At 45.3% G+C, this 26,264-nt stretch overlaps 1 protein-coding gene across 2 annotated transcripts in view; it reads right to left on the bottom strand.

Moving 5' to 3' along the window:
- Positions 1–26,264, bottom strand: part of LOC129333209 (eukaryotic translation elongation factor 1 epsilon-1-like) — a 40,250-nt gene that overhangs the window by 5,223 nt on the left and 8,763 nt on the right. For both annotated transcript variants that reach the window (XM_054984712.1, XM_054984713.1), the window contains exons 5-7: positions 9,023–9,105; positions 7,366–7,495; positions 2,747–2,805 (exon numbers count right to left, since the gene is read on the bottom strand). In XM_054984712.1, the coding sequence (XP_054840687.1) occupies positions 2,747–2,805; positions 7,366–7,495; positions 9,023–9,105 (272 nt within the window). The remainder of the gene's footprint in view (positions 1–2,746; positions 2,806–7,365; positions 7,496–9,022; positions 9,106–26,264) is intronic.

Raw genomic sequence — 26,264 nt, 5'->3', positions numbered from 1 at the left:
ATATGTAGCGTTTTGGCATTCGGTTTCGTTTTCTCAGCCATGCTGGACGCTCCTCTCGGCTGGTCTGGGAGGAAACGACCGGGCACCCTGACCGGGCGGCTGATCTGCAAGGATTAGCCCCCAGGACTCCCAGGGAGGGAGCCAGGGTCCGGGACGCTGCGGGAAGAACTCCCCGAAATCAATGTGGGGGGGGGGGAATTGCCCGTTTGTCCCTATGGAGGCCGGCAGACGTGCGCGGCGCCTCGAGTGCCGCCGGGCAACGAGAAACGGCAAATAAAAGAAACAGGCGGAAGCCCGTAAACAAGCGAATCCCTTCTGTTCTACAAGCGTTCGTGAAGGAGAGGTTGATCTGAAGAAGACTCGTTCTTCCCCTTCGGTGAGTTCCAGAATTTTGTTGGCGCCCCCCCCCCAAAATGGCAGCAAAGAAGCAAAGTCCCGCTCTCGGTAAGTCAGTCTCGGCTACCTTGAAGGGAGAGTCGCTCGAAGAGTTGGTGCGCAGGGCGGTGGTGGAAGCCATAAAACCCTTTGTTGACAAGCTGAACGAAACTGATCAAAGGGTGGGCTTAATTGAAAGCGAAGTGAAAACCATTAAGGAAGTAGCGGGGGGGCAGAGAAGTCTGCTCTGGAAAGTGCGTCACTTGTGAAGGCTACAAAAAAGGAGCTGAAGTTGGTTGAGAACCAGCTGATCGGGCTACAGATGGAACGAACGCAGACAATTTTGCGTCTCCAAAACGTGAAAGAGGAGGAAAATGAGGATCTGTGGGAGGTGGTCTCGGAACTATTGGCGATACCCGCGAGGACGACTAAAGAAGAGGTTAAAAGCGCCATTTTGGAGGTCCGTCGGGCTTCTTCAAAATATGCAACAAAGCGACAGTTGCCTCGTGAGATCATTATTGACTTTTCATTTAAAAAGATTCGGGACACCATCCTATATAACTCATACAATGCGGATTTGGACTTTATGGGTTTGAAAGTCAAGATTTTGAAGGACGTTCCATTTCTAGTCCGGAAAAGGCGTTTTAAGTATAAAAAGTTTGCAGCTCTTCTGAGGGACCATGGAATAAAGTACAAATGGTTATTCCCGGAAGGAATATGGTTTAGATATAAAGATCAGGCCTATAAGATACTATCAGAAGATCAACTAAAGGATTTTGAGGATAAAAACCCGGAATTCTGCTGCACCGAGAACGAAGAAAAGGAGAAGCCGGAGGGGGGGAGGAGGAGGAGAGCACCGCAACAGCGGTTGCACAGAGAGAATTGCGTCCGGGACTTAGAAGGGAGAGGAAAGTTTAATCAGAATTTGAAATGTTTATTCTCTGTATGATTAACCACTCCATCATTATCCTATGGAGCTATTTTTGTATTATGACAGTATGAAGGGAAAACATTGAAGTGTAGTGTTTAGTGTTTGTAGTTCATTCCCCCCCTCTTCTTTTTCCATCCCCCTTTGTCCCTTCCCTCTCCCCTTTCCTTGTGATAGTCTTGTGTAGTGCTGTGTAGTGTTTTGTAGTTTGAAAAATAAAAAATTTATAAAAAAAAAAAATGTAGCGTTTTGTTGCCATGTGGTATGTTCATACATAGTACTGTACTCACATTGAAATAAAAGCATTAAATGTAGCTGCAACCTACTTAAAATAAATCTCTATTTCTGACCATAGACCTGAACAGGTTGCCTATCCATAGCAGTGAAGTACAGAAGTAATATGGAGAATTAACTTCTTGCACAGATTTTCCTAATCCTGAGGTTTTAGAGCATCTCTATTACAAACAAGCAATGTGCAGCCATGTGAGAGATTCCAGTGAGTCACATGTTCTTATAATATGGCCTTTCATTAAATAACATCCCCAAGTATGAAACACTTCCATTTCAATAAGCCGTATTCATAGTATATTCAGAGTTTTTAGTTAACCAGGAAAGATTTACATTTCCATTCTGTTGGGTATTTTTTGTTCCACAGAAAGAGGGATTTTAAGTTCTTTAACTGCCTCTTTCCCTTTTCTCTAGCTGTGAAGGCAATTCAAGGAAAAAAGTTTCCACATACAAGAAAAGCTGATCTGGTAACACCATTATTTTTGAAATTCTAAAAGACTCACTAACGGCTGCTTTACTTTGCTCTTTTCTACAGCTGCTGAAGTTATTTCAGAGGAATGTGCACCTCAGAATTTTTTATTTACCGACTGATTCAGCAATAACATACAGATTCACTGTGAGAGAGTTTGTGAATCTCAGTGCTCATTCACACTGCTACACAGGAATGTAATTTTATCTACAGGGTCACTGAAGGCAAACAAGAGACTGGTATTGCTTGTGCATCAAGGTTGAAAAGAGACCAAATCAAGATGCTGATTACATTTACAAATCAACTAGCTGTACGTAAGCAGAAATCTTGCATTAGTGCCATAGCACTGCACTACAGCCACTGAGAATGAACTAAAGGACCCTTGGTTCACTTCCCAGAGTTTACTTGCCTTGTTTGTGTGATGCACTGACCATCCTAGTCTAGTATATTAATGCAGACGCATAGCACACCTCTTGGTAGATTTTTTAAAAAACATTAATTACTATAACAAAATCATTTATAGGGAAAAGGGAAAAAGAAAGCATAGACAGGAGACACAGAGTAAATACTTTGAAGGTGTGCCATGTTCTAAGCCAAGATCACATAAAAGAGCACCAGGATGGCTTGCTGGATAAACACAGTCTTAAGCTTCAGTTAATTTACAAATAAATTATATGAAACCTTACCTGTTTTCCTTCTTGGTCTCTCTGCTGGAGTCTGTTGATCATGTTATTGCCTGCCTGTACTGAAATACAGAGATGACAATGGTTTCATTAGCTATTTTCACCATCTACATGAAAAGCACAATGCCACAGCACCTTGTCCTCATTTATTACTGAATTATTTACTTACAGAATGTGTACCCTGCCTTTCTGCCTCGACAGGGCCACCACTGAAATTAGTCCAGTGCAGGCCAATAATAATAATGATAAAAATGTGAGATGTGTGAACCATATAAAAAAAATTCTGCACCATTTTGCATCAAGAAAAATGGAATGTTGCAATTCACATAAAATCATGCATATTCCACTAATTTGCATAACAATATTTTGCATAACACCATTCCATTCCAACAAGAACACCAAGTAGGAAAGATAATTCTGGATGCAAGTTTCTGATAACATTTCTCTTTTTGCTTCAACATCTGATTATTTCTTCTTCCTCCCCTTTTCTTCATACTCCTTTCTTTATGCATGTCCTGTTTAAAACAGAGAGAGCAAGCCCCATGTCTTATTTTTATTTATGTATCATGCTTGCCAACTAAATTTTAATTGAGCCACTCTGGCAGACAAATTTTGTCTGAGAAGCAGGATAAAAATATAATCACCAGAACAACAGATTCAAATTAACAAACTACATGCTCAACTGGAGTCATCTTTGTTGTTTTTGAGATAGCATATCCTACTGCTGACAGGGCAAATTGATTTTTAAATTAAAAAAGGCTCACCCCCAATAGATTCAAGGAGAGCTCAGGTTGTAAGAGTCCTCCACTTTGACTGCGGCTATTCATAACTCTAAAATGCACCCTCAACTGGATATTCTACAGACGAATATGAATAATACTCCATCGTAGCTCAACATATCCTCAGTTAATGGAGGAACTAGGCTGGTGGTACAGGGTGTATGTCTGAGAACCTCATCACCCTAATGCCCACCTCTTCCATGCCACAATCCTGGGCCCATCTCCCTATTCTCACCAATCAATTAATGCCTATATTCATTCACTGAAATTCATAATTCACTCCATCCCAAATGTGAGAGTAAGATTTGAGTCCAGTGGCCCCTTAAAGGCCAACACAATTTCCAGATACAAGTTTTCAAGAGTCAAAGCTCCTTTTGTCAGTCAAATGAACTTTGACTCTCAAAGGTTTATACCCTGGAAATCTTGTTGGTCTTTAGGGTGTTACTGGAATCAACTCTTTCACTTTTCTACTGCAGATCAACATAGCTACCCACCAGAATCCATCCCAAATATGGATAATAAAACCTTTTAAAAACACACCAAAGACATAAAACATGAATTAAAACCCTGCCCATGTGAGTTACATCTAAAAATTTCCAAAAGGTATTCACACTCCAGTGAATCCCTCCACAAAGAGGGAATTATACATTTATGGATCAGCCACAGAAAATGCTCAACTGGTATTCTACAGGCAAATGAATATGAACATATGAATAATTAAATATTAAGGTTTACTGTAAACCAGTAATGATGGATCTTTTAAAAACACTGGTTGTCTTGAAATAATCTTTCTAACTCAAAATACTTGATTGTATTGCCAACTGACCTCCTTACTCTGAAATTCTTACTTGGTTCATAGTTAAATTAAGCATATGTGCCCACTGTGCATCTGTATCTACCAGTTTATTATTTTACCTGCTTACTCACTCTTCACTTGCTGAAACTGACCTTTAAAAAATAATAAATGCATGCAACAATATTCCAGCTCCTGAACGGAGCAATTGCTTTGGTCAGGAACTTTTTTATATATATATATATATCCCAAAGTCAGTGAATATTGCTTCTCTCTTAGAGATGGGCACGGAATGGAAAAAAACCGAACCGCTTGGTGTGTGGTTCATTTAGTTTTACGAACCATGAACTCAACTGGTTTCTGAACCAGTTTGAGGTTTGGGGTTCGTCGGAGACCAGGACGGCCCCCTTCACGCTTGGAAAGCCCAAACTCGCACGGAGTTTTCAGCAGGCTCTCTTCCTGCCACCCTCCAAGTTATGTGAAGATTGCAGTGCATATCTCCGAGTTATACAGCCCCAAAGCTGGGGCCCCCAGGAAAGCCCCATTCAACAGAATTGGAGCCATCAATGGCAATTGCCTTATGCCTCCATTTGAAGTGATGGCACTGGCTGTAGAGGCGCTTAAAATAAAAGTAAAGGAGTGTGCAGAAAAAAGGGGCAGAAGGCACTGCCCCACACAAGTTCACACAGAAAGCAAACAGCCTTGTGCAGGTGTGAGTCAGAGAGGCACAAGCCCCCAAAACTGCCACCCAGTCACTGGCACTGGCTGTAGAGGTGCTCAAAATAAAAGTAAAGGACACTGAAGGAGTGTGCATAAAAAAGGGGCAGAAGGTACTGCACCACACAAGTGCACACAGCCCCATGCGGGTGTGAGTCAGAGAGGTCTGAGCCCCCACAACTACCTCCACACCCACACCCAGTCACTGGCACTGGCTGTAGAGGTGCTCAAAATAAAAGTATTTTATTTTTGCACCACACTGCAATAAAATAATATCACACTTTGCAATAAAATACCACAAAAGGCACCACATTTTGCAATAAAATAATAAAAGTGCATAAAAAGGGGCAGAAGGCACTGCACCACACAAGTGCACACTGAGAGCAAATAGCTCCGTGCAGGTGTGTCAGAGAGGCACAAGCCCCAAAAACCGCCACCCAGTCACTGGCACTAGCTGTAGAGGCACTCAAAAGAAAAATAAAGGGCACTGAAGGAGTGGGCACTGTGCAGAAAAAGGTCAAACTGCACTTTACCACACAAGTGCACACAGAAAAGACTCCTGGGGCGGAGGGGACCCCACAAAACAAACTAGAAGTGAGACCCTCCAATAAGCAGAGAAAGAGATAAATAAAAGCAAGTAAAAGTGAAGCTCCTGGGGGGGGGGGAGGGAAGGAGCCACAAACCCCCAAAAACCAAACCAGAAGAGAAAGCCTTCAAAAAGCAGAGGAGAAAAATAAAAGCAAATAAAAATCTTAGTCAAGCAAGACCACAGTTCTACTCAAAGGCCTAACACAGGGTTGGGTGTGTGTGTGTGTGAAAAGCTAAGACTAGGATGGGAGGGGTGGGGGGAGAAAGGAAAAAAGCACCATTTTCCCAGACACCTCCCCAGTATTGCCAAGACCACGGCAATACAGCCCGGAAAACCCACAGCAACCATCAGAAAAGAGGAGGCTTTTCAGTCCCTTTTCAATCAGCAAGAAGAACACTGCAGGCCAAAGATCCCTCCCAAGTTCCTGGCAATACAGCCAGCAAGCTCTCCACTCCCTCACCCACTCTGGAGAAACTAAAACCAGGAGGAACACGGCTTCCCCTATTTATGGAAAAAGCCAAGACTGAACAACACAGGAGCACTCTGGTTGGCAGAAAGACCTGCCTAACATGGTTTGTGAGGAAGAGAATGGTGTTACCATGGCTGCTGAAGGCCCATCTCCTCAGTTGCCTTAGAGATTCGAACCCTCCCTCCCCTTTTCCTGGCTGGATGGGCCGGAGTGGGAGCTCTCTAGTTGGCAGGGACAGCTGCCAATCAAGCATGGAGACCTCAGATTAGGGGCAACCTAAAGACTGCCACCGTTGCCTGGGTGATGGAGTGAATGGCGCCAAAGCGTCTGGCTTCCCGAACCAGCAACAGAACAGAACAGTAAGAAAAGTCGTTTGTTCCGTAAAAACGCGGACCCGTGGAACACGTTTCTTTGAAAACGAACCAGCCGTTCCGTATGGAATTTTGTTCCGTGGTTCGTTTTGTGCCCGTCTCTATTCTCTCATGTGATTTTTTTTCTTTAAAAAAGGGCAAAACACAAGTCTGAACAATCATATGGTTCCAACAGTCACCTCCTCCTCCATCCTATTCCTAAGCAGTCTCAGCATTCACTGTCCATGATTATTTAGACTGCCACTGTCCAATGTATATGATTCCTTTTCAGAAATGGTAACACTGCCAATGAAAATGCTGAACAATAATACCATGCAATGAAATCACTATGTGCCTTATAGGAAGGACCTGTTACTAATGCAGAGTACTGAATACCACTGTGGAATAGCTATGGTAACACACATTTCAAATTTAACGGTATGATATAAATATCCCAAACAAAATTAAATAAGTGGGGCAGGACCATGGCTTTGCAGCAGGGCACCTGATTACATGCAGGGAAGCTGCAGTTAAAAGGATCAGATAGTAGGTGATGGAAAACCTCTCCCCAAGCCTCTGGAGAGCTCCTGCTGGTCAGAGTGAACAGTGCTGATCTTGATAGTTCAATGGTCTGACTCTATATAAGGCAGCTCCATGTGGGTGTTCAAATACAATATATGGGTATATGAGGGGGGCCTTGATAGTGTAGCACAGATGCTCAGCATGGTCTCTCTCACCAGACTTTATTTATTTAGAAGACGTAACATCCTTCCTTTCTATCAGAAATGAGATAGGGATGAGCAGCCACAGAAACTGTCTGGTTTCACACGGGACATGAACTGTTCAGATTGAAAACCCACACAGAATTTGACAATATTATTTTAAAGGCAAAAAGCACTGATAAAACCAACATATTTCTGCTTACATCTCCTGAGTGCTTCATTCAGACTGTCATGCATTACTTGTTCACACTTAGGCAGAGTTTGATCATTTGCTTCAAAAACTGTGTTCTTTAGGTTTTCAAGAACCCGCACTTCTCGGAAGCCCCGTTTTTCCTATTGAAAAAGTTAGAGAGAGAAAGTGTACATTAGCTGCTGACACTCAAATGATATCTAATCTCCCCAGTACATTTAAATAATTTAAACAGTAGATCTTGCTCAATTATTGAGTTTTAAAGTGCCTGAAGCAGGTCTGTCTCATCATCAGATAATTTCTACCACGCTCAATAAAAAAAAATCTTTAATATTTCGGTGTAATCTTGATCATTACATCAACCAAATTTGAAGGAAAATCAACAGAACAAACTGGGAGCTACTACCAGTCAAATTTTGCAACTCTCCAACTGCATAATTTCTTAAAGTTTTGCTGCCATCTTGTGGAAACTAAACCAAGTTATACTGTTTTTATACTAAAGAGTTTATTTTTAACATTTAAAATGATAATTTTTGTTAGATGCACATTTTAAAGATTTCAGGATATATTTTAGATACTTTCAAACTCAAGGACTTACTCCCTTTATACACCAGATATGGCTGGTGTCCTCCCTATGAATGCCTTCTGTGTACTCTTATTTGTTTAATGAATATTTTCATTTCATTTATATCCTGCCTTTCTCTCCAGTGGGGGCCCAAAACAGCTTATATAGTTCTCCTCTCCTCTATTTTATCCTCACAGCAATCTGGTGAGGTGGAGTGTGCATGACTGGCCCAAGGCCACCCACCAAGCTTCCATGGCAAAGTGGAGATTTGAACCTGAGTCTCCCCTAGGTCCTTATCACTAAATTAAAACAGAAAGATTAAAATCTTCTTAAAAATCATCAAAACCAACACACAAATACATCATTAAAACAATTTTAAACCAGAGCTTAAAATAAAAACAAAACATAAAAACCAAAAGCTATAGATGGATCCCAAACAGCATAACGAGCTTCTACACTCACTTGATTTATTTACCAATCTAATTTGATGTATTAATTTTTCCAGCAGGGCTATATCCCACAAATTCTCATAATGCAATTGTAATTTTTGTTGTGCTGAGATATGACAGATCTTGTCATTATTTTAAAAAGTGTATTAATGATTTATGTGCCAAATTCTTATTTTCTTCTGTAAATAAATTTAACAAAGTCACCTCTGGATCAGGTATTAAATTCAATTTAATTTTTAAAAAATCTCATCATGTATCGACTTTGAAAAAAAAATGTTTGCCAACTCCACATTTGGAAGTATGCACCTCTACTATCATGGCATCTCCAGCATAATGAAGATTTTATGGTCATACTTAAATTTTAAAGCTATAGTATACAATAACTTGAAGGAATTTTCTTTTAATTTGTCATGGACGGGAGAGGTCTTCCAAACAGCATCCCAAACTTCAACTTCTGATCCCAAGTCCCTTTCCTCACCATCAATCCTGTGTGCTTAGGATCATACTATACATTCCATGTTAACAATGCTTATTTTTAAAACCATTTCCAAACTTCTAGCTGTTTGAAATCTCAGCTACAGTTCATTATGTTTTTGAACTACCTTCATTCCCCATTTCCAAGGTACATTTACTTCAAAATGTTAAATAAAGCTTACTTCAAATTCTTTGATAAAGTAACGGATTTCTCCTTGAATAACTGGCCTGTGATCCAAAAGCCGGGAATATATTTCTCCAACATCTATAAGAAAAGTTAAGACAATCATTTTTAAATGTTTATGACTTACTAGGGCCTGCAAGAAATCACACTGAGTCACCTAATTCAACAGCTCTCCTCCCTCATTCTATCCTCCTTTCCCATCATCCCTCACCCATTTGTTTTTATTTCTTCTCCTCTTCCAACAGCTGTTTTATAATGAGATCTTCCATATAGCCTGCTAGGAAGGCCTAGCAGTGCCATCTGGAAGGTGCAAAGACACACAATTTTGAAAGCGGAAGAACTAGTACATAACTTTGTTGAATCACAGCAATGGTAATAAAGTTCTACTTTATTTACTACAGCAACAGAATCAGGGCAGAATCAGGTCTGGAGATAAAACTGTTTTGAAGAAATAGCTTTATTAGAAGTGTTTTTTTTAAAAGCTTGTATCCTGATATTAATGATCATATAGATGTGCATGGTTATTGGTTCTATATTGCAGTGGAATTGCCTAGGACGGTAATTTGATGCAACAAACAGCCATGGCAGCCATTTCCTCCCTTGGCTACCCAGGGCTTATTTCGTTTTTTTAATCAGCACTAGTATATCATATCAATATATTGTTGTAACAACAGGTGTTAATAGGTTCTTTACATTTTAGCTTTCATTTTTTTAAAAAATGCTCTAGCCCATTTATGACAAAAATTATGCCTTTTCCTTTATATGTTCACAACAAAAGGAGCTAGAGATGCTTTTTTTAAAAAACAAAGAAAACTGGGAATTCACAGAACCTTTTACACCTATTGTCACAACAGCATATCACTGTTACAATTTTCTAGTGTTGATTTCTTTTTAAATTGCAAACGCCCTGGTAACATGAGGGCTGGTGGGCACTGAAACAGGTAAACCTGCCATATGGAAGGCTCAGTGCCCCTAAGTTTTATCTATAGCTGCACCACACAACAAGGAAGCTACACATGCTCTTCCCCAGGGGGAAACCATCTGGGTATATTATAGTGTGGGAAGGGCAAAACATTTTGAAACATACATATAAGAGCCTTGCTATATTTAAAGTACTATTCAGTTCGCTGATTTCTTTCAGCCTGCCCCCTTTATCTGTCCCATATTTTAGTCTGTTACTGATCACCCATCTCCAGTTGCTGTCCTCTAATTTAGTCATAATTTCTGGGTCTCTTACTGGCCTGATCCTCTGCACCTAAATCCGCCTCACTCTGTACAGGATCAAACTATGAGGAAGTGACTATTAAGAGCAACGACTTCCTAAGAGTTAAGATCAGGACTGCAGCGGCGGGCAGGGAAGTATTTAAAGAACGTCAAGAAATACAAGCTGTATTGTACCCAATTACTCCATCAGAATTTCCACCTTACAACAGGCTTAGGCATTAACGCTGCTATGCACTTAAAAACAGTAACTTCACTGAGGCGGCCGCGTTGCAACGCTATGCACCTTTACTTAGGCATGAAGCGGGGTTTCCTTCTGAGCAGTCATGCACAGCACCGCCTCTCACCGGCTCCTTCCACCGCGTGCAACTCAAACGACTCCGCCGCAATCACAAGAGCAGGCTCCTAACACCAAAGGCCTGTCAAGGCGCATGCGCCATTCCAACGGCAGTTAACAACAAATTCTCTCACAAAAGCGAAACAAAAGAGGAGGGGGGAGTAAGGCGTAGCACTACTTACCTTTTACAATAGGATGAATCGCAGCTGACCCCAACGAGTCCCGCTTCTTATTAACACCGCCCCAAACCGGTAACTCCTCAACTTTACTCTGAGGCACAGTCATGGGGGCGCCGCCACCGCTAATATTATCCCTTGGGCCAGTCGACAAAATCACGCACGCGCGACACCAGGGCAAAAAAAGCGCCGTAGTATGAACAGCGCATGCGTACAGAGCCGTCTTCGTGCCTGCCTGGTGGGCAGGGCTTTCTGTGACGTTTTGGAACCTAAGAGTTGGGAGAGTATAAGCGGCATCAGAGGGAGCCGCACGCTATAAAGGCGTTTTCTGACAAGCTGGATTCTATGCATTAATCTTTGAAGTGCCATAACAAGATGCCAGGGAATATAAAGACAATTGCCGTCACGGAAGGATTTCATGTCTTAGAAGTGTTTGTTTTACTTCATTTTTTGTCGTTGGCTTGCCAACTTCGGGTTGGGAAATTCCTGGCGATATGGGATCCACTCCCATATCTCCAGGAATTTCCCAACCCGAAGTTGGCAACCCAACGTCAAAAACACACGGGGAGGGCGGGGTTTGGGGAGGAGAGGGACCTCAGCGGGGTATACGGCCATAGAGTCCACACTCCAAAGCAGCCATTTCCTACAGGGGAACTAATCTCTGTCGTCTGGAGACCAGATGTAATTCTGAAGGATATCCTGGCCCCACCTCGGGGTTGGCAAGCACACATTTCTCGTAGAGACTCACAACGGATTAGAGTTATAAAAGTGTAATACATGCAGTTGACAGTACAATAGAACTGAATTAGACTAAAGAAAAACGAAATAGAAATACATCGCATAAACGACGTCACAAATAGTGTTGGGCTTAATTCTGTCATTTGGCTCCTGCTGAGATCACCTCCTACCTGGGCTTCCCCTTTGTTCCTTTTCCTTTCTGCTTGAATACAGTGGGATCCTATGCACCTTTTCCTAGAAGCAAGTGCAATGGGGCTTACTCTCAAGTAAGTCAGACTGCCACTGTGAATGGAAACACAGAACCCAAAATTTGGGACTCCAGAGGATGTTTTATCTCATTTTGTGATTGGTTTGATTCCATCCTAGTGGCTGAAAATCCGTTGGGAAAAACAGGTTGCATTGTCAGCTGGGATGGAAAACCATTTAATGTCCTTCTGCTCTGTACATTGGACAAACCAGCCAACCTCTATGCAAAAGAATAAATGGACACAAATCTGACATTAGAAATGGAAACGTCCAAAAACCAGTGGGAGAACACTTCAATCTACCAGGACATTCCACCAAAGACTTAAAAGTCGCTGTGGTTCAACAGAAACCCTTCAAAAACAAAATCCAAGGGGAGGCTGCTGAATTGGAATTCATATGCAAATTTGACTCTGTCAAGCTGGGACTGAATAGAGACTATGAATGGTTATCACATTATCACAGGTAACAGATTTCCTTTACAGAGGCGTGGTCTGGGGGAGCCCAGAGACGCCTGGTGTGGGCTTTGTTTGTCAATTATCTCAGCCTGAGTGCGTGTGGGCTTTCGGGGACCACAGTTCTCTTTGTCAGATGCAGCTGGCAGGGAGAGCTGTGGTTATCGAGGGCTTATACTACATAGGAATTGTATACCTTCACTGCGGCAAACTGACTCCACACCAAAAGGAGATGTTTACATTTACAAGCAAAGGAATGTTTTGATTGCCTTCACACTAATTGCATCCTGTCTTCTTGTGATATATGTCCCGTTCTTTCCCCTCCCCTCCTCTTCTGTATCGAAAGCTTATGCTACAATAAAATAAAATTGGTTAGTCTTAAAGGTGCTACTGGACTCTTTTTGATTTTGCTACTAGAGACTAACACGGCTAACTCCTCTGGATCTATGACCATTTATTCAGGGAGTGTAGAAGGAAAGCTGAGATCTAACTTGATTAGCCCTTGCACAAAATTAAGTGGCCAGGGATTTCCCCAACCTGCTATACTTTTATCTTCAACCTTCCCTTGGGGGGGGAGGGGATGGGACAGGTGCAGGATTGACTCATCTGGAGATCAGCCATTAATTTCCTAGATCCCTTCCAGCATATCGTCTATTACTGTTGGCTGGAAATCTTTACTTAGAGATCAGCAAGGTCTGTAGAACTCTATTGATCCTATTTCACATTTCTGTGCCTTTGATTGTGAGGTGTTTGCTCGTGGGACCCTATGGAAAGCACTCTTCCTAGGAGGGAGGCCTCAGGAAATGGCAGGAGGCTGCTCCACCATCTTCCCAGGTGGTGTTTCACAGGGATTCATCCTGTTCTTTCCTGTTAAGCTGCTGAGCAAGATCATATGTACAGGGGTGGAGCAAGGCTTTACCTCGCTCGCAGCCGGCCGGCCGGCCGCCCCCACGTGCGCATGAGCGCGCGCGCGCACCGGCCTGCGTGATGATGTCAAGCGTGACGTTATCACGGGAGCGCACGCACCGCCGCTGGCCCAATTGCTGCGGCGGGCAGCCTCCGAGCTCTCCCGCTCGGTTGCCTGCGCCGCCGCAGATGCCTGCCCGCGGTGGCTGCGCCTGGCCAGGGGCTTGTGCTGGCGGCGGCAGCGGTGCGGGGTGGGAGGGATAGAAGGCTGGTGCTTTGTGGCGCGCGCTCCCGCCCGCCGAGCCTCCTCCGGCGCTCCCTCCGGCACCCCGCGCCTGCGGCCACCGCCTACCTGGCCTCAATAGGCCCTCCGCCCCTGCATATGTAGGCATATTATTAGTTGCCACTGTTGTTCTGATAACACTCAATGTCTCTTTGTATCGCATTTTACCTGGGTTCTTGCCCTCAGTCAGGTGATGGGGAGGAACCGGATGTAGTTAAGATGATTGAAGTTGAATTCTGTAATGGAGCAATGATGACCGGCACCCACACCCCTAAATGGGATTAGAAAGACGTACCTCTTGGGAATGAATGAAATTATTAATGTGAAGCTAAAGTGGACTGGCCTTGCTGATGCTGCTTGAAGATCCTGCACTTTTAAGCAGTGGGTTGTGTGAGAATATGGTGAGATGCTGTTTCAACAGATGAGCAGGGAACCATCAGAAGAAACAAGTTATTTGTAGGAATCTCAGTCCTAGCCACCATGCACCAGGGCTCTGGGCCTCAGGCAGAGAGCGGTGGGAGGTTGGAAACCACCCCAATCCACCTCCTCTCTCCTAGCTCTACTCTCTTCTGAGCTGGGAGCCAGAACTGGTCTGTCCTTGGTTTCTTCTTTCAAGCCGTCTGAAGCCCTAGCTGGCCTGGAGCCTATCTAATGGCCTCCCACAACCTAGAAGCCATATGTGGGTGTGGCCCAGTAGTGCTCCCGGCCTTTGAGGGGGTACCGCTTGTACCCGTTTCATCAGTCAGGAGCCTTGGTGTGACACTGGACTCCTCCTTGTCAATGGAGGCCCAGGTCAAGGCAGGTACCAAAACTGCCTTTTTCCATCTCCGGCAGGCCAGGCTGCTTACCCCCATCCCTCAACCCGTGACCTAACGACAGTGATCCATGCAACGGTCATCTCCAGATTAGATTACTGTAACTCGCTCTACTCAAGACTTCCCTTGGGTCTGACCCAGAAACTGCAGCGGGTCCAAAATGCTGCTGCTCGTGTCCTGACAGGAATTTCATTTAGGGCACATGTGACTTCAACTCTGCAGCAGCTGCATTGGCTTCCCATGGAGTTCCAGATCCGGTTCAAGGTTCTGACCTATAAAGTCCTAAACGAACTGGGACCAGCATACCTGAGGGACCGCCTCTCCCTGTTTGTACCTCGAAGAGCTCTTAGATCTGCAGGTAAACACCTACTGGTGGTCCCTGGCCCCAGGGAGGCTTGGCTGGCCTCGACCAGGGCCAGGGCGTTTTCTGTCCTGGCCCCAACCTGGTGGAACTCTGTGTCAGGTCCAGTATATATCTAAACTGTACTGACTCCATTTTCTAATGCTTCTAGTGTTTAAGTGCTTTCTCCCCAGGTGCACCAGTTCCCAGGCAGCATTCCCACCAGAGGAGATTGTTGTGTCTAACACCGTTCCACCAAGCATTGGCCTTGAAGGAGAGCAGCTTCCCAGGACTGAAAGATGTTGTTTTGAGAACTGTGGGGGGAGGCTGTTCCAGATGGGTATTGTTACTCTGTATCCTATGCTTGCTCTTCATTGGTAACAATGATCATGTACCATCCTGAGTCTCCTATTCAGGACAGTGGACTATAATGGACCTTTTCTGCAATAAAACTTCTTTTGCCAGACACTGGACTTATTCTTGCTTCTAAAGGGAACCTTGCAGAGAGTGCCTTATCTAGCCACAGTCTGACATTTTGTTACCAATCATGCCTGAGTCGGGCCCAGCGGAATCCAAGGTAGTCCCGGACAGGGATCCTTTGTTTGATCCGTATGCGTCCCCCGACAGTCAAACAGTGCAACCCCAAGAATCGCAGGTGCCAGCCGGGGCTGGTGCTTCGACGCCTACACCGCCTCTCATCGACCTCAGCAGTGAGGGGACAAGGCCGAGGGCTACAGCTCTTCCCTTGCTCTCGCTACCCACCCCGTCGGAGTGGGGAGCCCGACCCCGAGAAACACGGGAGCGCCGGGCCGGAGGGCTACATCCAAGAGTTTCGATGGACGGGCGCCGAAGCCTAGAGACGGTCCCTGAGCTGGACAGCAGCCAACCGTGGCTGTTTTGGAACCGGACGACCGAACGGACGGACGGGAATACATCTCACCGCGGCGCCCTGAGTTGGGATTATTCGGAACTTGCCCCATGGAAAGAGCCAACGGAAGTTCCTGAGCAAAGTTGGGTGCAAATACAAAGCCGTACCCATGCTGTAGACTCCGGCATCTCGGCCGTGACGGGCCTAGCCAAAGGAATTCTAGCAGCGAGATCGCGAGTCGATCAAGGCGATCCTCCGCCCTGGGGGCCGTTTTCCCCGGTGAGTACAACTGAGGGAGGTTCCGTGATGGGGCAACCGGATCCTAGCCGAATGCAACAGTTGGAAGCTAGGCTGATCGATATGGAGGAAAGTTTGGCTCATGCCATTCACCTAATCTCGTCAATGGGGGCAGGAGAGAGAATCTCGCCTGAAGAAATGGCGATACAAATTGCCACCCTTCAAAGTGTCATGTCCTATCCAGTGGAGGGCGACCCGCAGCAGCCGCTACCTTCGGGAGAGGAGGAAACCTACCCTGAAGAACCGGGAGAATCGCCCGCGGAACACCCTGGACTAAACGAAACTCCGCCGAGCGGGGATACTCCAGCTGAGGTGCCCGGAGAGACTCCAACGGAACCCCCTAAATTGGACGGGGATCCGTCTCCCGAGGAGACTCCAGCGGAGGAGCCAAGAGAAGGAGAGGGACCAACCCGTCCAACCGAGACGACAGTGATACACCCTCCCGCTTCTCCAACAACAGTTCGGCCGGGTCAGACGGAAGAACTCCCGGCCCCTTCTGAGGAGGAATTACCGCAACGACCGCTAGAAGTGGTTCCTATTCAGCAAACCTCGGGGGAAGTTCTACCGGCGCCACAAGACCAGCCTGTGCGTCCCAGAGACACGACGCCAAGAGGGGCAAGCCCGCGCGGCCCACCACCCATTAAGCCTTCGCCGCTGCGGCCCCTTCCGCTTCGACCACAACTAACCCCACCGCTGCAGCCGATACATTTGCCACTGGAGCAGCCCGTAAGACCACCTCCGAACCAACCGATGGGGCCTACACCACTACGACCCCACCAACCCACCCCTCAGCGGCCGATCATTACTCCGCCGCACCGACCTCAACTGCAAACACCTCAACCGCTACGGCCAGCACCTCCTGCATTGCCACCAGCCAGACCGAGATTGCAGCCGCCTGCCCGACCCAGACTGCCGCCACCAGCCCAGCAGAGAGCACCACCACCAGCCCAGCCGAGAGCACCACCGCCAGCCCAGCCGAGGCCGCTACCCCCGGCTCAACCGGTGATGCCGCCGCCAGCGCAACCAGCACCGCTAGCACAACCGGGTCCCCCCATACCTCAAGTGCCATTGATGCTTCCGGCGGACTTCTACCCAGCACCGGCTCCGAGGCAAGACCTCCCAATGGGTTGGGTGAAACTGGAAGCCACTTTTGATGGGGATCCCTCCAAACTGGGCTTTTTTCTAGTGCAAGTTGTGCAATTCTTCAACCGGTGGGGACACCTCTTCGGCAGCGAGGCCAGCCAAATTGAACATCTCGGCTCCCGCTTACAAGGGAAAGCAGCGGACTGGTACGTAGGACTATATAATATCGGGGCCCCAGAACTCGATACTCTCCAGGGGTTGGTAGATGCTATTAGAGCACAATATGAAGACCCCTTAGAGGAAACCAGGGCCCGAACAGAATTGCAGGCCATTAAACAGGGCAGCATGTCAGCGAGAGACTATATCACGAAATTCCGACAATTGGCTGCCAAATGCCCTAGGTGTGAGGAGTCCACCAAAATCATCCTGTTCAAGCAAGGACTAAACCCGAGACTTTTGGACAGAGCTCTCATGCAGGACAATCCCCCTACCTTGTTGGGTTGGATCCAACTTGCATGCGAAGTTGAGAATCGCATTTTGGAAGTCCGTTTGGTTGAACAACAACAACAAACGGGACAAAGAAGACCCTTGACTTTGCAGAAGGGAGGACGGGGAGCTGGGTACGCCACCCGTGGAGCGAGAGATGCTAGATGGCAACAAGGGCTGTGTTTGCAATGCGGACAAGCCGGTCACTTTGCAGCACAATGCCCCTACCGGCCTGTGCAAAGACCTCCGCTTCAACTAAGGCGCCCAACCCTTGCTCCATTTCCTACTCTCCAACGCCCGATTCCCGCACCTCGAGCGAACAGAGGCCGCGGCGCTTCCCAAAGGCCCGCCTCAGAGAGGGGGCTAGAAGCGGAAGAAGTTATGGAATACGACCCCGCTTCCCCAAACGCAGAAGTCAATCCAGAGAGCCCCCAGTCGGGAAACGAGATGGATCTGTCGTAAAAGGGCCCAAACGACAGATCCGCCCCAAGCCCGTTCCTGCACCGAACCGGCCACCTGGGTCCATTTTATTCATGCCCGTGACTCTGATCAACCCAGAGAGAAAAATGCACATTCGGGTGCAAGCTCTAATCGACTCGGGCTGCTCAAGAGACATCATAGCCCCTGCTCTAGTTAATGGACTGGTTTTACCAACTCGGGATTTACAAAATCCAGTAATCTTTGAACAAATGGATGGTACCAACATGAATCCTGTTACAACTGAAACCATCCCGGTGATCACAGGCATGGGACAACATTGGGAGAAGAGGTCCTTTGTCATCAGCTCTACTGCCAAGTACCCGTTAATCCTAGGCAGCAAATGGCTATGTGATCACAACCCCTACATAGACTGGGCACAGGGATGCATTACCTTCAGTCACGCCAACTGTGGAAATCACCGTTGGAATCAAAACTGGGGCGAAGACCCTACTCAGAAAGAAAAGGCCCTCCTTACCCAAGAAGAAGTCAACCAAATACCCGAACCTTACTGGCCTTTTCTAAACGCTTTCTCGGAGGAGGAAGCGGACACTCTACCCCCGCATCGACGAACGGACTGTGCGGTGGAAATTTTACCAGGAGCCTCGCTACCCAAAGGGAGACTCTACCCCATGAGTCTCCATGAACGCGAAGAGCTCCGGAAATTCATCGACACCAACCTTCAACGTGGGTTCATCCGCCCAGCCTCTAGCCCCCACGCCGCTCCGGTCCTCTTCGTAAAAAAGAAGGATGGGGGACTCAGACTCTGCACGGATTTCCGAGGACTGAACGCAGTGTCCACCAACAACGCCTATCCTCTACCGCTCATCCGAGACCTTCTCAACGTCGTGGCCCAAGGTAAGATCTTTACGAAATTAGATCTAAAAGATGCCTACTTCCACGTTCGTATCAAGGCAGGGGATGAGTGGAAAACCGCGTTTAATACGCCCCTCGGACAATATGAATACTTAGTTATGCCCTTTGGATTGACGGGAGCCCCGTCTGTATTCATGTCCATGATAAACGAAGTTCTACACGAATTTCTGTACAAAGGGGTGGTGGTGTACCTTGATGATGTTTTAATTTATTCGGACACCGAGGAAGAACATGTTCAAATGGTACAAAAGGTCCTAGCCACCTTGATGAGGAATAAACTGCCCATCAAATTGTCCAAATGTGAATTCCATAAAACAGAACTCACTTACCTTGGGTATTGTATCTCCCAAGAGGGTCTGAAAATGGATCCAGCCAAAATACAGGCGATACAAGATTGGCAAACGCCCACCACCCGCAAAGAACTGCAATCCTTCCTGGGTTTTGCCAACTTTTATAGAGACTTCATAGCAAATTTCGCCCAAATCACGCTCCCCTTAACAGAACTGCTGAAAACCAAAGATAAAGGGGACCAAGCTAAGAAACCCTCTTCCAAATTACAATGGACCCCCGATTGCCAAACGGCTTTCGACTGCCTAAAAGAACAATTTGTAACAGAACCCATCCTCTCCCACCCCAACGAACAATCCCCCTTCATAGTACAGGTCGACGCCAGCGATACGGCGATAGGGGGGGTTTTGCTACAGAAGGGGGAGGATGGGAAATTGCGTCCTTGTGCGTTCTTGTCTAGAAAATTTTCTGCAGCGGAAAGGAATTGGAATGTGTGGGAGAAGGAGGCCTTTGCAGTAAAAGCAGCTCTTACTAACTGGAGACATTGGCTGGAGGGGGCGCGATACCCTTTTGAGGTCTGGACAGACCATAAAAATTTGGAGGCCCTCCGGAGCCCACGCAGACTGAATGCCAAGCAATTGCGGTGGGCGGAATTCTTTTCGAAATTCAACTTCACTCTAAATTATCTCCCGGGCAAAACTAACTTTCTGGCGGACGCCCTATCGCGCATGCCCCAACATAAGAGCAAACGGGCGGAGACGGTCGACACGGTCTTCTCGCCTAAGCAACTTGGGGGCGTGGTGACTACTCGCAGCCGCGCCAAACAGCCCCTCCCAGCCAACCAGGAATGGAAATCGAAACTTAAAGCTGAAATAGAGAAGGAGGGGGATAGAGCTCCGCGGAGCAAACTGACCCAATCCCCACAAGGGGATTGGTTGGCCGGGGGCAAGTTGTATGTCCCAGACAGCCTCCGACTGGAAATTTTGCAGCGCTGTCATGATGCTCCCACTGCTGGACATTATGGGTATCTAAAAACTTTGCATCTCGTCCAAAGACAATTCTGGTGGCCGGGCATGCGCAAAGACATTTCCCAATACGTTAGTTCCTGTCCTGTTTGCCTCAGCGCCAAAACCAGGAAAGGGAAGCCTCCGGGTCTCCTGCAACCATTGGAAACACCAAACAGACCCTGGGAAGTAATATCCATGGATTTTATTACTGATCTACCTATCTCAAAAGGACATAATTGTATTTTAGTGGTGGTAGATCTGTTCTCCAAACAAGCACATTTTATCCCCTGTACTGCTATACCCTCCGCGCGAAAGCTAGCGGATCTGTTTTTAAAACACATCGTGAAATTACATTCTTTTCCGTCCAAGGTGATTTCGGATCGCGGCGGACAGTTCGTTGCCAACTTCTGGCGGGAGCTTTTGAAAATGTTGAATATTGAACAAGGCATCAGTTCAAGCCACCACCCACAAACCGACGGACAATCCGAAAAGACTAACCAAATTTTAGAACAATTTCTTCGTTGCTACATTAATTTTCAACAAGATAATTGGGTGGACCTTCTCCCCCTAGCCGAATTCTCCTATAACAACAGTGTACACGCTTCAACGGGAGAGGCTCCATTCAAAATCGTGTACGGGACTCACTTCGATCCCTTCCCGTTAGACGCACCCCCTCTCCATTCCTCTAAACTGCCAGATGTATCTTCATGGTGGGGGGAGGCGGCGCAGCAGTGGACTCTTATTAAGAAACACCTTGAAAAAGCCAAACTGGATTACAAAAAATACGCAGATCGCCATCGTGTGGCCGAATGGGAATTACAACCTGGAGATCATGTGTATATTTCCACAAAGAACCTAGAGCTAGCTCAAACCAGCCGCAAACTCGCTCTAAAATTCCTGGGACCTTTTCCTGTGCGCAAAATAATAAATAAGGTAACTGTTGCTGTAACTTTGCCTAAAAACCTGCGCCATGTGCATGATACGTTCCACGTCAGCCTTCTAAAAAGAGCTCCCACCGACAACAAATGGCACATCAAAGCTCCACCCATTCCCACTTTGATTGACGACCAAATACACTATGAGGTACAACAAATCTTGGACTCTAAGCTCAAGCGAAACCAGCTTTTTTACCTCATTCGCTGGAAGGACTTTGATTCTGGTTACGATGAATGGGTGAACTCTGCACATGTTCATGCTCCTAGATTAACCAAAGCTTTTCATACTCGCTATCCATATAAGCCTGGGGGGGATCTATTTTAAGGGGGGCAGAATGTCAGGTCCAGTATATATCTAAACTGTACTGACTCCATTTTCTAATGCTTCTAGTGTTTAAGTGCTTTCTCCCCAGGTGCACCAGTTCCCAGGCAGCATTCCCACCAGAGGAGATTGTTGTGTCTAACACCGTTCCACCAAGCATTGGCCTTGAAGGAGAGCAGCTTCCCAGGACTGAAAGATGTTGTTTTGAGAACTGTGGGGGGAGGCTGTTCCAGATGGGTATTGTTACTCTGTATCCTATGCTTGCTCTTCATTGGTAACAATGATCATGTACCATCCTGAGTCTCCTATTCAGGACAGTGGACTATAATGGACCTTTTCTGCAATAAAACTTCTTTTGCCAGACACTGGACTTATTCTTGCTTCTAAAGGGAACCTTGCAGAGAGTGCCTTATCTAGCCACAGTCTGACACTCTGTTGGAAGACACTCGGGACCGCCATGATCTTGTATCTTTTCGGCGGGCCTCTAAGACAGAGATGTTCCACCAGGCATATGGTTGAGGCCTGCACTGGATCCATCTAATTAGCCTCCCTGCCGGTCTCCTGCCAGTGGGGGGGGGGATCATATGGTCCATCTCCCCCCCCCATGTACATTGTTGTTATGATTTGTTTCCCCTGGATTGGGGAAGAGGGTAGTTCAGCGGCAGCTGTCACTCCCAGCTTCAACAGACTAAGACAGGATCAGGGATCACCAGTGCAAGGGCAGAAAATGGGTATGTGGTAGGCTAGGGAAGGCAGTCAAGTGCTGTTTGGTTAATTGGTTAAGTGGCCAATTGCTTGTCTGTCCTACTGTATTCTGTTTGCCCTTGTGATAGGCCTTGCAATTTACCAAGATGCTGATCTATTGGCTTCTTATCAAAGAGTATAACAATTTCTAGGTATTACTGTACATTTTGAGACTGTTTTTCCTATGCTGTCAAATGATCACATAAGATTTTAGAACTATATTGCTTCCAAACACAGAACTTTTATAATGTAAACAATACTCATCACAGCTGCATGAGTATATGTTCTGTGCAAGTACATAGATGATTCAGTTACAAGTATTGGTGGCAAAATGAACATTCTGATTTTCAAACATAACAATGTACATTTCTGATTTTTTTTTTTTAGTCAGGGGGAAGATTTAACATAAATTCCAAACTAAACTGCATCAGGCCCAATATTGTAGCAGGTTAATGAAGAGGTCTTTAGAACCACGTTTTGGATTTTTTTACCCTTTAAGAAAATACTGCTGCACATATACACAATAATGTGGTTTTGTTTTGTTTTCACTTTGGATGCTGATACAGTCTTCCTATGATTTAATTGTAGAACTGTATATATATAAAATTGAAGGGATAAGAACCAATAGTTATAAAAAGGCAGGGCTTTTAGATCCACTACCTGTCAGTTTGTAAGAAACAATAATCAAGTCATAAAGCTATGGGAATATTTATGGCTACGAGCATGAAAATCAACATATGTAGTCATCATACAGAGTTTTAGGGAGGATTTACTAAATAAATTGTGTCACTTTTGCTTTGCGATGGAACCTGTTTTCTCTTTTAGGGATCATCTTGCCATTTATGATTAGTGTTAGCAGCATTCCAGATTGCGAAAGCTTCAGATTAACATGCCGAGTCCTGTCATTTTCCCCACAGGCTGTCTAGCAATGATAATCCACTAAAGGATTATTTCTTCCGAGTGGCGGTGTTTGAGTCAAACGTTGGCAACAGGCAGGGAAACCCAAACCTGTTGAGGCAGACTTCTCACGAGATGCAAGGAATTAGAATGACATCCTTTAAGAGAAGGGTTGTAGTGGGGCAGAGAATAGGAGGCATTCTCTGCCTGAGCAGAATAAGTCCATGGGCAGCATCTGTGGTGGAAGAGTGAGACCACAGTTGTGATTGTTGGAAGTTTGTGGGTTGTGATGCTGATCCTGGTCAAAGCAGGCCTGGGGCTGCACTGTTTGGAGTAGTTGCCTTGTCAGATTAGTTGTACGGTTACAGTATTTGATGCTCAACCTGGACAGACAGGCCTGCCAGGCAAGAGCTGCTCAGGCAGATGATGTTAGGGGAGCACAAAAATTATCCACCGCAAGACTAAGAAGACAGATGACACCCAGCAGGAACAGCAAGCCAAATCTGTGGAATCCACAATACAGCTGGCTGGCCCTAGGCTACCTGCCTCTTTGAAGTGGAATAGACATCACCAAAGAGCTGTCACATTAGCTCAGGAGACTGCAAAATGCTGAAAGAGATTTAGTTCTTCCAATAAAAGGGAAAGTTTAATGGCTCCAAATCTTCCTAACGGGGTCTAAGGTAACATAGGAAAGGGAAAGAGGGAATCCTTAAGATGTAATGACAATAAAAAAAATGCCCACCTCCCTACTTTCTCTAGAGTGAAGGATGAGCCAGGTTGTGTTCAGGCAGCAGCTGAAATTATTGCGGACGCTACTGATATGGGAAATAAAGGTTACGCCTGAAGGAAAGCAAGGCAAAGCAGCAACAAGTAATCACTGCTGCAAAATCAAGCTCATTCTCCGATCTATAACATCCTTCTCTGTTACTTGAAAGCTGGGGGGCTTAAGTGTTTTAAATCCACCATCCAAAGCATGTAGCACTGAAATACAAAGCCCTTTGTATGGATCCAAAAAGCAGAGCAAAGCAAGAAGAGAGAAACTGTTTTTACAAATACTTTCTGATAAAATTCAAGCTGATGGAGAAAGAAAGTGGAGCCAGCATAACATATCATCAAATCAAATATAAATGATAAGGTTGTCTAATGCATAGAAAGGTGTTCAGTGTGCAAAAGAGTATATGAAATGTAGTGTTCTGATAATGGGCAGCAAGCAAGCTTGTTTAATGATGGATGTGAAGAAGAAATATTGTTCTCCAAAGGGCTAAAGTTAAGGTGCTAATCCATTAAACTGCCAAAGTTGTAGATGGTACGCTGAAAGTTGCAGATTGATGCTAGAAAGTCCACAAAGAGTTGGCATACAAAAATAGAACAGAAAATGAGAACAAAAAAAAACACCTATTTAATTTTAGGCCAAAAGGGATATTTAAAAAGTAAAAATCCTTCAGAGCAAGGATAATTGGAGTTAATGCAATCCCATCTTTCAATGGAAATCTTCATTTTCTAGATAGCATAGAGATACAAGTCCCCTCCCCCCAATCTACTATCTGATCTTTATATAGTTTACAAATTGGTATTGCTTTTCGATTACTCCTATCAAATAAATATTACTGTAATCTGAATATCATTTTTTCGCTTCCAAGTGGTCTGTGCCTTTAAAAGCATCCTAGATTTGCAAAGAGAGAGGTAAAAGTTTGAGGATGCATGCCATGCAACAGGATTTAGTTTTTACCCTCTGGAACAGCAGAGAACAAATCCTTTCCCTCCTCGCTGTGACTGCCCTTCAAGTATTTGCAGAATGCCCTCATGTCTTCTTCAAGTTAATACCAGTTGCTTCAGTCTTTCCTAAGATGACCATTATTGCCCATCTGTGAACTTGTTCCAATTTGTCCTTCTGAAAGTATGTTTGCTCAGAACTCAGGATTCCAGATCAGGTGTGCTGAAAATATAGTCACAAGCATAACTTGTCTAAATTCCCTGTTATATGTGTGGGCAGATCCTGATTGAATTGCTTTGATGTTTCCTGGCGCAGTTCAACTCAACAATGGTGCCATGTCAAATAGCTTTTGCAGTATCCACTTGGATTGTTGCTGCCTATAGCTGGTTTTGCCTGGTTCAAGAACCAAATCATCTCATTTACCAATGAAGGCACAGAATACCCTGATGTCCTGGTAATTCAGGTAATTAAAATGAACAATTTGTATAAAGCACTGACTGCTGTTTGTTGCCTCTTTGCAGTGCACCTGAGCAGTCATTGTACATCCTTTAAATGACCAACACTGAAGAGATTGCATTGCCTGCTTCATATGCTTGTGCAGTCAGCAGCATCTGTTTGAGAAGTGATCATTAAGAACTAGCTGGATTCCTGAGCAAACACCAAAAGCACGCATGGACACCTAAGTAGTAAGGCTCAACTAAAAAGTTTCAAACTCATTTTTTTTATTCTGTGTGCGAGACAGCAGGGTAATCATGCAAATGGACACATTCAAATGTACCCAAACTGTTCACCGACCTGCTTGTGACTGGTGAAGAGGATGTGAGCTGAACTGCAGGTGCCTGAGCAGAACTACTCATCAGGTCTGAATGTAATGAAGTGCAACTATGATTATTTTTCATGTATTCACTTCTACTAATGCACACTAAAACTAACCTATTGCATCATGTCACAATGCCAGCTTGTGTTCGATTGACGATAATCCCAAGATCTTTTTCACATACAGTACTTGCAAGGCGAGTATCACCAGTCCTATTCCTGTTCATTTTTTCTTTTTGCCTAAATGCAGGTCTTAGTTTTGTCTCTTTCACTAAACTAGTTTCAGCCCAACTTTCCTAATTATCAAGGTCATTTTGAAAGGCAGGAAACTGGGAAGGGATCATCTTCTATCCTTCCCAGTTTTGCATCACCTGCACATGTGATAGAGACTGCCTTTGTTCTTCCATCCAACTCACTGATAAAAACGTTGAAGAATACTGGGTTGAGCCTTGTTGTACCCCTCTCAAAACCTCCCTCAACTGATGAAGTGCCATTGATGAGCACTCTTCCAGTGTGGTTCTCCAATCATATGGGAGTCTACCTTATGGTATTACCTATTGTCTCTCCTGCATTTAACCAGACGGCTAACAAAAATATCTATGGGAATTTTGTCAAATGCTTTGTTGAAATCGAGCTAAATTCAGTTGGATCCAAATTAAATTTCTCATCATTGGAATGGAACTTCCTCGCTTCCCTCCTTCCTACAGCATCCCACAAAATGCTTCTGGAAACTAGGACGCTCCGAGGGACATGTCAGTGGTCTTCAATTGGAAGGGGAAATTGGTAGAAATTGCCGATTTAGTTTGGATCCAACTCATTGGATTGGATCTCACAATCCACGGGCACAAGGATCATTGGATCTCCCCCCCCTCCCCTCACAGCTCATTCCAGCTGTGGGAAAGTTTATTCCCTGGCT

This window comes from Eublepharis macularius, chromosome 7, assembly GCF_028583425.1.
Source record: "Eublepharis macularius isolate TG4126 chromosome 7, MPM_Emac_v1.0, whole genome shotgun sequence".
NCBI lineage: Eukaryota > Metazoa > Chordata > Lepidosauria > Squamata > Eublepharidae > Eublepharis > Eublepharis macularius.
This window is presented reverse-complemented; position numbering and strand designations above follow the sequence as displayed.